This window comes from Chrysochloris asiatica, unplaced genomic scaffold (genome assembly GCF_000296735.1).
Source record: "Chrysochloris asiatica unplaced genomic scaffold, ChrAsi1.0 scaffold00003, whole genome shotgun sequence".
Classification (NCBI taxonomy): Eukaryota; Metazoa; Chordata; class Mammalia; order Afrosoricida; family Chrysochloridae; genus Chrysochloris; species Chrysochloris asiatica.
Window position 1 is genome coordinate 21,841,050 of NW_006408521.1, and position 12,975 is coordinate 21,854,024.

A 12,975-nucleotide genomic window follows, 5' to 3' on the forward strand; every position below is an offset into this window, starting at 1 on the left:
GATCAGTGGTTCAAGTGTTACACACAAGATCAGTGGTTCAAGTGTTACACACAGGATCAGTGGTTCAAGTGTTACACACAAGATCAACAGAGATGCCTCGGAAACCCTCCACAGGGTCCCTATGAGTTGGACTCGTTTCAACGACGCTTAACAACAACAAATGTTAGTTATTGCTGTCTTGGGTATTGCAAATGTCTCAGTAAACCCTCAAGGCAATGACAATACTAATTCACTCCATGGACAATCACACAGTAGGACTGCCCCAAAGAAAAGGGTTTAATTTTGTGTGTATGATTGCACAGCCTCTGCCAGGAAACTGAGATTCGGGTCTGCCTTTTTGTCTTGTATTTATCTGGTTTGGAACTTATGGTTGGTTTACTGTGTTTAAATCTCTTGACCAGCCCATACTTTGCAATTAGCATGATCCTCCCAGGCATGTGGGCACAGCACCAGGGGTTAGGAAACACATGAGAATGGCCACAAAAGGACCCATATCATTTCAGCATCCAGTCCTAGGGACAGGCTGTCTACCTTGAAATCTTTGATTCTGCCATATGCTAGTAACATGGTCTTAGCGAAATTGCTTAACCTCTGGGCCTCAGTTTCTTCATCTCTAAAATGGGCATTACTGATATACCTATGAAGAGAATATAATGTTTGGTAAAGTAGAGGGTCAAAGAAAATGAGGGAAGACCTCCATGAGATTCATTGATACAACAGCCCCTATGATAGACTCAAACATACCAGGCATCATGAAGATAGGATTGGCAATGTTCTGTTCTGTTACCCATAAGCCATGAGTCAGAGACGAAAGTAACTAACAACAGCAGTACCTGTTTCATAGGGTTGTTGAGAGAATGAGACTGAAATAAGGTATGCGAGGTGCTTAGACGAATACCTGAGAAAGAGTGAGGGCTTCACGAACGTTGTTGTTAAGTGCTATCGAGTCAGTTCTGGGTCATAGAGACCCTGTATTGGGTTTCCAAGGAGCAGCTGGTGGGTTTGAACCACCAACCTTGTAGTCTAGCGCCACACCAGGATTCCATGTTGTTGTTGTTGTTAAGTGCCGTCGAGTCGGTTCCGACCCATAGCGACCCTGTACAGGGTTTCCGAGGGTGTAAATCTTTACGGGAGTAGAAAGCCTCATCTTTCTCCCGCGGTGCAGCTGGTAGTTTCGAACCGCTGACCTTAAGGTTCGCAGCCCGATTTGTAACCACTACGCTACCAGAGCTCCTTCAGGATTCCATGAATAGTAGCCATATCTATTCATTTCCGGTCTCTTTAATTCTCACAATGATCTGAGAGGTATTCTTATCTCTAGCTCAGGAATCTAAGGTGTAGAGAAGTCATAAAGCTTTCCTAAGGTCACACAGCTGCTTAGGGGGCAAAGCCAGGACTCAAATCAGGCTTACAGGACCCCAAAGTCCAAGGTCTTCCCACTAAACCACCCTGGGCTGGACTCTGGGCCACTCAACTCTGCCCATTTCTCTATTACAGAGCAGAAAGAGTAGGGCAGGGACCTAGACCCCCTCCCTTGATCCCCAGGGGGAAGACCGCAGCAGGACTCAGGAAGGAAGGCAGGAAGGTGGGCCAGTTGCAGTGGTGGGGACAGATGCATGCAAGGAACAGAAAGCAGAACTGCAGAGGCCGTGCAAGGGCAGCAGCAGACAGTCCTGGAAACCACAGCTGACAGGAGACAGGAATGCGGTTCAGTGTGAGAAGCTGAGGACAGGGCCCAGAGCCGTGCTGTCTGGAATGGTGTTTTGAGTCCACATACTTAACAACTTAGAAATTCCCTTTTTCTGGGTGTTTATTCCATCCTTTTCAGGGCCCTATCAGCAGGGGGCTGGTGTGCAGACATGAGGGGCCTAGTCCTGGCTCTTTCATTAGCTGACTATGTGCCGCTGGGCAGCCATGTTGCTCCTCTAGTCTCTATTTTATTTCCCTGAAATGAGAGGCCTGGACCGGGTGATCTTTCAGTACTTTTCTAGGTTTAAATGTCCTTGAGTTTGGGTTTTATTCTTTTACTCTAGTACCCTGTGGCAAGAACAGTGTTAAATACAGCTCTCCTTACATTTGCTGTCAGTACCACCTAGGGGGCGGGGGGGAGAGGAGAAATCAGGGAAATATTAGCATCACTGAGGACCCCAGGTCTGGGAATCAATTCCATGGCAATAGATTGGGCTTTTTGTGTGACTTTTAGTGGACAAAGGGCTGTTACCTACATAGCTTGTGCTTCCTTAGTGGGCATTTACCCAAGAACTCCTGTCCAAATACTCTCCTTTGTCCTGGAGTCTTTTTTATGTGACTCCTTTGTATCCTTGCATCTCTAGGGAGAAGATAAGGAGAAGATGGTGGACCCCCTGAGGATGTCACAACGACCCCTGGGTATCAGACTTAAAGAGAGTAAGGAGAGAGACGTTGTTCAGTTTTTGATACCTCAAGAGTTTCTAGAGTAAACAGAGGGCTTCTTCAATGGCACTACGACACACATACTGAGTCACACCTCAGGAGTCAAAGATACAGGTGAGAGCTCAGGAATTGGGAAGCAGGTTCTAGAGTTAATGTCAGTGGTTCCAGTGTTGTTAGAATAATGAGAAACAGTTCAGAAGAGTATAAAGATCTCAGGTTGGGTCTGAGGGATAAGCTGTGGAACGGGGACCTGGGGTCAGTTTTCCTTTTAGTGGCTGTGGTAAGCTTGAGCAAGTTATTTAACTTCCTTGATTTATCTTTCTGATCTGCAACTGGACACAATAATTTCTATATGATGATGTTAATGGGAAATTAATTAAGTAAAGAACTTAGGCTCAGGACTAGAACAGAGTAAGTATTGATAAAGTTGGTTATCTTCCCTTCTGACAGTAATGGCAGTATCCTGAGGGGTGATACACTCTATTGAATCAAGGTGAGGCCCCTGCAATGTCTGCTCCTCAGAGACAAAGGTAGGGCTGTGGCTCTGAGCTGAAAACCGTAGGCGCCACACTGGACTGATCTCAATCACTATAGGCTGCCCAGACCTCCATATTTGTTGTAATTCAAGTTTTGTCCTACTTTCTAACTAGGGAAGGGAATATGGAAACTCCCTTGTTGACCTCTGGGGATATTTATCTATCCATGTTGTAAAATGAGGATCACCAAGATCAACACACTCTCCCTTGTTTTGAGGGTTTGAGGAAGTCATTTGCTTCAAGGACTGGAAAGAGGTTATAATTCCAGGGTTTAGGGAAAACACATGGGGCTTCTTCAGGAGATTTGGGTGGACCAAAGTCTTCATAGATCTCCATAGTGTACTTGACTGTTCTCCAGGCTCAGGAAGCATGTGAGGCTAAGATCTCCATGCATTGGTACCTCGGAGATCCTCACAAGCTCCAGGGTCCAGAAGGAGCACTCAGGGCTGGTTTCTGTGAGCCAGGGCTCACAGCTGTGCATGCATTTGCCCAGAGGCACAGAGGAAGCAGCTGGAAATGCTTCCGGGACATAAGTTGGTTTGGGAGGGTGCTGGGGAGCTGCCACACGTGGTAATTGTGGTTTTGCAAAAGGAACTGTTTCCAGGGGATTGAGTGTAAGAGCCAGGGAGACTGGGGAAAGTCCCTATTGGTGTGGCGAAGCAATGGTATGAATGTCTGAGATACTGGAACGTCAATGAATTGGGGGTGGGGGGATCTGCTCATATTTTCCTGGTGGCACAATGGCTTAATTTTGGCTACTAAGCAAAAGCTTGGTGGTTTGAATCTACCATGGTAGCATGGAAGAAACGCCAGGTGATCTACCGCCACAATACTATAACCAAGAAAATCGAATGGATTTCAGTTCTATTCTGAAGCACATTGGGTTGACATAAGTTGAAATCAACTTGGCAGCAAAGGTTTATTTTGTTATTGTTATTATTTTGCATTTGTTTGTCCTTCAGTTCAGAAAAAGCAATAAAGATAGAGTTTGTGGTTTACAGTAGGTCTTCTCTAATTTAATACACACTCAAACGCCCCAGAACTTTTTCTAGAATGTAGATTCTTATCCAGTAGATCTAGATTGAAGTTGAGAGTCTGCATTTTTAACAGGATAATACTTTCAGGCTAGAGACCCCAATTTGAGTGGCAAAGGCTGAAAAGATCTGATGGGGCTACACATTTGTGTTATAAGAGAAACTAAGTACAGATGTGGTGGTGGCGATTATGTGCTGTGGAGTCGTTTCGGACTCATAGCGACCCTGTATAGCGTTTCCGAGGCTGTAAATCTTTATGGATGCAGAAAGCCTCATCTTTTTCCCATGGAACCGCTGGTAGTTTCAAATGGCTGACCTTGTGGTTCGCACCCCAATTCGTAACCACTACGTACTGATATCAAAACTGTCTATTGGATTTTAGGGAAGAAAGCAGGTGTCCGCAGTCAAGAAGGGGAACATTTTCAAGCATCATGGAGATTGGAAGGTGCAACTTCCTAAAACCATGAATGGTAAGGAGACATTGACTTTCACTGGGATTTGGACTCAAGACTTCAAAAATCTGTTTCCATCTGAGTGAGGAGTGTTAGCACTGCAGGACATCTTACAGGTAGATCTATTTCAACCTCTGTCCCTAAGGAAAGGTCCAAGATGACACAGTCAGTTAGTGGCTAGGTGATGATAATGTATGCAAGGTCAGTAGGTTACAATTCCTCTTACTGGTGATTATTGTTAGGTGCCACTGAGTCAGTTCCAAGTCATAGCGACCTTATGCACAACAGAACGAAACACTGTCTGGTCCTGTGTCACTCCCACAATCTTTGCTAAGCTTGAGCCCATTGCTGCTGCCACTGTGCCAATCCATTTCATTGGGGGGTGGTCTTCCTCTTTTTCGCTGACCTTCCACTTTACCACTCTACATACTGGTGATGGAGAGCCATAAAAAGATTAAAACAGAGTGGTGACATGAAGAGAACTGTAGTTCAAAAAGATCTCTCTGGTGAAGGTGTAGAGGACCATGCAGATTTGGGGATTTCAAAGACTAATTAGAAGTTGTCTGTAGTAAGACATGCGAGATGATGTGGACCTGAGCGATGATAGTAGGGAGGGGCAAAACTATATGAGAGACAGAATTAGCAGGATGTTGTTGTTATGTGCCATGGAGTCAGTTCCGACTCATAGCAATCCTGTACAGGGTTTCCAGGGCTGTAAATCTTTACGGGAGCAGAAAGCCTCAGGTTTCTCCCGCAGAACAGCTGGTAGTTTCGAACTGCTGACCTTGCAATTCACAGCCCGATTCATAACAATTACTCTACCAGAGCTCCTTTATAGAGGATGAGGGGAAAGGAGAACTCTCCAATGTGTCTGGGTTAGACAAGAGAATGAATAATGATGAATGCTACCTGCCTTTCACTCAAGTGAAAAATAGAGTCAAAGGAGGGGATGAACGAAGGGCTGATAATGAATTCTGGTGAGCATGAGGTGTCTGGAGTCTTGGGGTGGCGCTGACCATAAGGTCGGTTTGAACTGGCACTAGACCATAAGGTCGGTTTGAACTGCAAGGTCAGCGGTTCAAACTCACCAGTCGCTCCTCAGAAACCCAATACAGGGTTGCTGAGTGGGAACCCACTCGACAGCACTTAACCACAACAACAGTGAGGTGTCCAGGACATTTAGAAGACATGCACATCCTGAAGTCAGATATATGAGTCAACTTAAGTTTCAGAGGATTGTCTCCGAGCTCCTAATGTCTGTGTCCAGCATCTGTAATGCTGTTGGTTCATCTAAAAAGTAAGAAAAGTTCCTACTTACTCACAGAGCCCTGATCACTATAGTGACCCCTTATTACATAGTGGTCCATTACTACCATGTCCTGTCATTTTCTTCCATAGCAGTTACCATGTTTGGTAATAATTTACATTTATCTGTTTGCTTTCTTGTTTATTATCTGACTCTTAGTTATTAAGCACAGTGATTGTCACATATGATGCACGCATGAAATATGTGTTAAATGAATTAATGTGTGAAACAACTGAAGCACTTGGGGATGCTAATTCTGCAGAAGAAAAGATTCAAATGTCCTAACTTCTTAATTCAATCCTTTGAAGTGGCACATCTCTAGTTCCAACTTCTTTAAAATGTTTGAAAACTTTTACTATGTGGCCATTGGGATAGGGTTAGGAAGCCACAAGAGACAGATCTCCATATCAACTTGGCAATGGATTGCTTTTTCTTTTTTTTTTCGTATTTAGTTCCATAGAAATTTATGCTTCTTATCACAATGAATTAGAATTGCATTAACATCATCTGTGTTCTCTTCAAGGAGCCTGGTGTCACTGTAGGTTAAGCACTGGGCGGCTAACCACAAGGTTGGTGATTCAAGCCTACCATCATTGTGCATTAGAAAGATGAAGCTCTCTGCTCTTATAAAGGTTTACAGTCTCAGACTATGAGAGCAGGTCTACTCTATTCTATTATTGTTGCCATCAAGTCGGTTCCAACTCATGGTGACCCTATATAGAGTTTCTGAGGAGTGGCTGGTGGGTTTGAACCACCAACCTTGCAGTTATCAATCCAGAGCTTATCCTACAGTGCCACACCAGGACTTCCCTCTATCGTATAAAGGGTTGCTATGAGTCAAACTCTACTTGATGCCAGTGGGTTTGGTTTTGGGGTCTTTTCGTCTAAGAATCTATGCTTAAAGTACATGACTGATAATTGAAAGTCTGGTCCTTTGAACCTACCAGCCTCTCTGCAGGAGAAAGATGTGGCAGTCTGTGTCCATAAATATTTGCAGACTTGGAAACTCGATGGGGCAGTTCTACTATGTTTTGTAGGGTTGTGATGAATTCGAGTTGACTTGATGGCAATGGATTTATGGATCTTCCCTTCCATACTATAAATTCTGTGAGTGTGCACACTGTATTTGCCTGCTGTTTTGCACTGTATTTCTACCCAAGTCCTTGTATGTGCCTGTTGTTAAGTGCCGTTGAGTCGATTCCAACCCATAGCGACCCTGTATAGGGTTTCCGAGGCTGTAAATCTTTACAGGAGCAGAAAGCCTCATCTTTCTCCCGCGGAACAGCTGATAGTTTCGAACTGCTGAACTTAAGGTTTGCAGCCCGATTTGTAACCACTATGCTACCACATGGATAATGCTTAATAAATAAATGCTTAAAGATCGGATGGATAAACCAATGGATGGATAGTGAGTGGATCAAGATCCATATTTCTTGATTTCAAGTTAATGGAACAAATTTCTCCTCCCATCAATTAATAAAGCATTTAAATTAATCAAGACTTAAAGTATCTTAGAAACACTCTTACCTGAAGCATAATCTCTTTGAGGAACACTCGGAGGTGGTTTGGCCTTCAGCCTGTGGATAATAATCATTATACTCAGTGGATAGGCTATAACATAAGTTTACGTACAGACAACAGGCAGAAAATTAATAGAGTTATAGCTTCTTCTGGATCTATCACATTGAAAGATTGGATATATTATAATGTAATAAGACCATTAATTCAGAGCTTCCTCACTTCTCTTCTCCCCAGCACAGGGTGTGGTTGGGGCTTAGTGAAGCAAGCCAGGCAATGATGGGGCTCTGAGAGGTCAAAGTGCTTGTAAGATCAGAGGTTCAAGAAAGATAGTATTGACAGGGAGGTAAACTGTATTTTAATAGTTTACATATGCTTTAAATAACAAGAAAATTTATGTAAGATAAGCATTTCAGTTGTAGGTGGGGGTGAATTTTTTTTTTGCAACACTTAGATATATAAAAATACTAAAAGGCCAGATAAATGAGCAGTGAGCGTCTCCAGGTTGGGGATTACCATGCTAAGCTTACTTAGAAATCTGCTTCATGGACTCTAAAAACTCATTCATATCTTTACCTACGTAGAAAGTACACTAAACATTATCAATTGCCCCCACTCCTTAAAAGAAAACTAAGATTACATTTAAAAGAGAATTACATTTTTTAGACTTTCATAAGTTCTAACAACAACTTCCTTTCCATTATATGAAACTACTTTCATTATAAAAATTACTGCTGTTAATTAATAGTGTTACCGGACAAAAGTCCAACTGCCAGCCTGTAGCCGATATCATATGTTTTATTGACAGATCTGGAAGGCAGGGAGAATCTTCGGAAAGACTGCCTTGCCTTACCCATAGCCAGAACTCTCATACCTCTCTAGGTATCAATCTATCTGCATTATTACATTCTTTTCTCAGAGTTTTATAGCTCTCTCATCCAGGGATAGAGTTTAAGTCCCACTGAGTCATTGCCCTTACATCCTGGGACTTGATTGCCCCAAACAATATTAATGGCCTTAACGGAAATCTTTGTCTTACAGTTACATTCTTTTAAGTGATGAGATCCTGACCCTTGGATATGGAATCCCTCCCTCCCGGCTTTCTTATCCCAGGTCTAAATCAACACTGCAGCACTAAATCCTTAGCCTATCTGTTCCCAAAGCACAGGGGAAAGGTTAGTCAGGGCAGTAAGGATTGGGAACAATGATTAAAACTGTCTGAACCGAGAAAAAAAACCACAACTTGTTAAAAAAAAAACAATCCACCCTTTCTCTCAATGGTGGTGGTGTGCCGTGGAGTCGGTTCCAACTCAGAGTGACCCTGTACAGGGTTTCCGAGGCTGTAAATCTTTACGGGAGCAAAAAGTCTCATCTTTCTCCTGCAGAACAGCTGGTGGTTTCCAACTGCTGACCTTGAGGTTAGCCACCCGATTTGTAACCACTACGCTACCAGAGCTCCTTTTTCTCTCAATGTTGTTAATTGTTGTAAGTGCCGTAGAGTTGATTCCGACCAATAGTTAGTTACCCATTATTTTTAATGATCCCTATTGCTTAAGAACCAATAGAACCAATAGATCTGTTTTGGAAGAAGTACAGCCAGAGTGCTCCTTGGAGGCCAGGATGGCTAAGCTTCGTCTCTCATACTTTGGACATATTGTCTGGAGGGAACAGTCGCTGGAGAAGGATGTCATGCTGGGTAAGATGGAGGGTCAGAGAAAAAGAGGAAGACCTCCAATGAGATGGATCAGCCAGGTAGCATCATTGATGGCGTCAAGTGTGGCAGCGGTAGTGAGGTTGGCCCAGGATCGCACATTGTTTCGTTTTGCTGTGCATGGGGTTGCTATGAGTCGGTTCCGACTCGATGGCACCTGACAACAACAACACTGCTTAAGGAGTCCTGGTGTGGCAATTTGGGTTAATGCGCCAAACTGCAAAGCCGTTTGAACCGCAAGGTCAGCGGTTCAAACTCACCAGCTGTTCCTGGGAAACGCTATACAGTATCACTATGGGTCGGAATCGACTCGATTGGCACTTAACGACAACAATTGTTTAAAGGATTTAAAAATATTGATACAAACTATATCCAATAACCTTTTAAACGAAAATATCCTGCTTTTATAGAAGCAGTAATCATTACATACGAAATACATTTTATTTCTTGAAAAAAAAAGCACAGAAATACTGTTTGATTATGAAAACCTTACAAAAAAAGATAGTGAATTTTCAGAAATAACAATATTTATATTTATATAGCAATTCTGCCTTTTGTTTCCCCAAAGGCTCTCATACATTATTTATTCATCCTCATAGCAAGCCCATAGGGTGTGCTGGAAAGCTACTAAAGATACTGTCATTGTTATTGTTAAGTGCTGTGGAGTCGGTTCAACTCATAGTGACCCTGTACAGGGTTTCCGAGGCTGTAAATCTTTACAGGAGCAGAAAGCCTCATCTTTCTCCCGCGGAACAACTGGTAGTTTTGAACTGCTGACCTTGTGGTTCGCAGCCCTGTTCGTAACCACTACGCTACCAGAGCTCCTATTGTAAGGCTCAGATAGAGAGATTTTCCAAGGTGCTATAAGGAAGTAAAAAGAAAAACAAAACTGAGTCTGGAGCACAGGCTTAGGCATGGGCTAGTGCTGAGTTTCAGACCCAGAAAGGAAATGCCTTCTGAGTGGTAAGAGTCATTGTTGTTTTGTGCCATTGAGTTACTTCCGACTCATAGTGACGGACCAGAACTCATTTCCAGAGACATTAATTTATCACAGAAAAGAAAGCTAACATGAATCTTCCCACCTAAACAAAATGGAGTCGGTTTAGTCATCAGGTCTCAATAAATGAGAAAGAACCTTGCAAATGAGGAAGTTAGTTTAAAAATTAGCTGAGATGACCTCATAGTCCTAGAAAGAGAAGATGTGCTTAAACCCACCCAGATAGTTATCTCAGGAGCTTAGCAGCTGAGACCCTAAAGGTAAAATGTTTGAGGAAGTTTATTGCCTTATTGTTTCTTTTTCTAAAGAATGCTATTCTGATGTTAAAATCGATTAAGTGCACATCTTAATGTAATTTACCCTATGTACCTGCTCTTTGTAATGGAGTTCTTCAGACTGCTGGCTTTCTGTCTACTAAAGCCTGGGTCAGATCTCTCCCCATCTCTGTGATTGACTACAGGGACAGGTGGCAAACCCTCATTTCAGTTTGGCAACAAGAGAATAAAGAAGATGGTTTACTGACAAAGGAATTTACCTACAAAGGGGACAATAAAGCTGTGTCCAGTGGCTACCAGCTGGATCCTATGAGGGGTGGGGGCTGAGGTCTTTTTATACCATAGGATATTCACAAGCATAAGGGCAATTGAGGATGGTATGCAGAACTAGGAAAGGATAGAAAAATCACAAGGTGTTGGGCAGTCTGTCCCCTCTTAGAGAACAATGAGTTTCCAAGTGGCGCTCCTTCCTAGGATTTGCATAACTAAAGCAGGAGAACACTATAGCTGGAGGAGAGAGCAGTCTGCTCCTTCCTAGATTGCAGGAGCAAGGGGAAGGGACGAGAGACATGGTTTTGAGGTGACCTTGGCGTGGTCATTTTGGAGCGTTAAGTTTGTGTCTATAGCCAGTAATACTACAAAAAATACAAACCAACTACAGGTTAGTTCCTGAATTACTATGAGGTATTTGAGTTACTACAAACTGCGCTTATGACCACCTTTTGTGTGTGTGTATATATCTTTTCACTAGCAATATGTACATATGTGTGCATTAAAATATATCTATAGGTTTATATATAATATTTTAAATCCTAAAGACAAAGATAAGATTTATAAAGATACTGAAAATAAAAGACAATAACAATGAAAACTAACAAATAAAAAAGAGGTATTCTATTTAGTCAGAATCAATTTACCACATAGTTGCCAGAATGGAAACCCCACCCCCCATCAAAAGTCAGGGACTACCTGTACTATCTAAGATTACCATCGTTTTATAACAGAGAAGAAAGGATGTTTTAACACTTAAAAATGTATGCAGGTCTTAATTAGGGAATGAGAAGAAAGGGCATTTGGAATGGGAAAAGGAACATTTCTTAAATCTGCTATGGTTTGAACACATACTGGAAGCTTCAGTGAGAGAGACTCAAGACAGAACAGTTGGACCCTACGCACCCACTGGGAATAACAAGTGTGGTTTGCTTCTTGCTTAGGAGTTACAGCTGCACGTCAGCTCCTAGTACTTCAAGGGCCGTCTTTTCTCGTTTGGCCACGGCCTAGTGAAAACGTGGTCACGGTCTCGCGTTAAGGAAACAAGTGTGCTCAACCGTGCCTAGTCCTTTCAAGGTAGCACCTGCTGCCTGGTTTTGGTAAGCGCTTAACTACACCTCATTTTGAAGCAATGAGAAACGACTATGGCAGCCATATTTTCCAAACTAAGAAGAAACATGGTTTGTCAAGGAAGATTACTTTGGAGGGCAAAGGACAGAATGTTTGAAATAGAATGCCCAAGAAAATTTGAGATCCGTGGCTGCTGGAAATATATGTAGCTGGTTATAGAATATATAGACATTTCATGTAGACGCTTCAGACTATTAAACAAACAGGCATACTGCAAATTGGCAAGTGCGTGATAACCATTTTAGAACTGCTCTTGATTCTAACAATGATTACCAGGATCCTTTCATTTGAATAACATTCTATATGTATCAGAAATAACAGTAAAATGAACATAACTGCACACCTTCCATATTCATGGGACAGACTATGAAGACAAAAGTCTTCTCTATAAAATGATCACTGCCCCATAACCCGAAGATGATTTTAACTATTTTATGATGATCACTTATACATCCTGAAACTTATTTACATTTTCTAGTCTAAAAATCACCACTAAAAACCATTTCTTACTTAAATGTTTAGCAAAGATCAAAAAGAATGAAAATACTCTTTGCTGAAGACATGAGGAAAATGAACTCATACACTATTGGTGATACTAAATTTCTGGAAGGCAATTTGGAAGCTCTGGTACCACAGCAGTTATGAGTCAGGCTGCTAATCTCATGGTCAGCATTTTGAAACTACCAGAAGTTCCATGGGAGAAAGATGAGGCTTTCTGCTCCTGAGACATTTACAGCCTCAGAAACTCTTTACAGGGTTGCTATGAATCAGAACCGACTCCACAGCACATAGCCACCACCACCAGCACCAATTCAAATTTTAAGGGCACATATCTTAATTACAAGAGTCCTGGTGTGATGCTGTGGGTTAATGCGCTGGACTGCAAAGTCTATTTGAACCTCAAGGTCAACAGTTCAAGCTCACCAGCTGCTCCTAAGAAATCCTGTACAAGAGTCACAACCTACTCAACGGCACTTAACAATAACAATCTTAATTTCAAGAGTACATGTTCTTAATATCATGGAGTATCTTTTGAAACTGTAAAAAATGAAATTAAAGATGAAATACTAGTAATTATTATAGAGCAAAAATTGTATCTATCCACTGTCATTGAGTTAGTTCCAACTCATAGCGACCCTGTACAGGGTTTTCAAGGAGTGGCTGGTGAGCTTGAACAGCCGACCTTGCAGTTCAAACCAACCTTGAGGTTGAGTGCTTATCCTATGGCACCACACCAGTACTCCAGTGTATACATAAAGGGACTTCAAAAAGGTTGTGGAAAATGGAATTGAAAGATAATGAAAATTATCCATGAATTTTTTGAAGCTTCATT

The 12,975-nt window shown here is 42.2% G+C and overlaps 1 protein-coding gene across 1 annotated transcript in view; it reads right to left on the reverse strand.

Annotated features, from left to right (window-relative positions):
• The window catches only part of BLNK (B-cell linker), a 91,278-nt gene that overhangs the window by 50,822 nt on the left and 27,481 nt on the right, over positions 1-12,975 (reverse strand). The window contains exon 3 of the mRNA XM_006831187.1: positions 7,268-7,317. Within this exon, the coding sequence (XP_006831250.1) occupies positions 7,268-7,317 (50 nt within the window). The remainder of the gene's footprint in view (positions 1-7,267; positions 7,318-12,975) is intronic.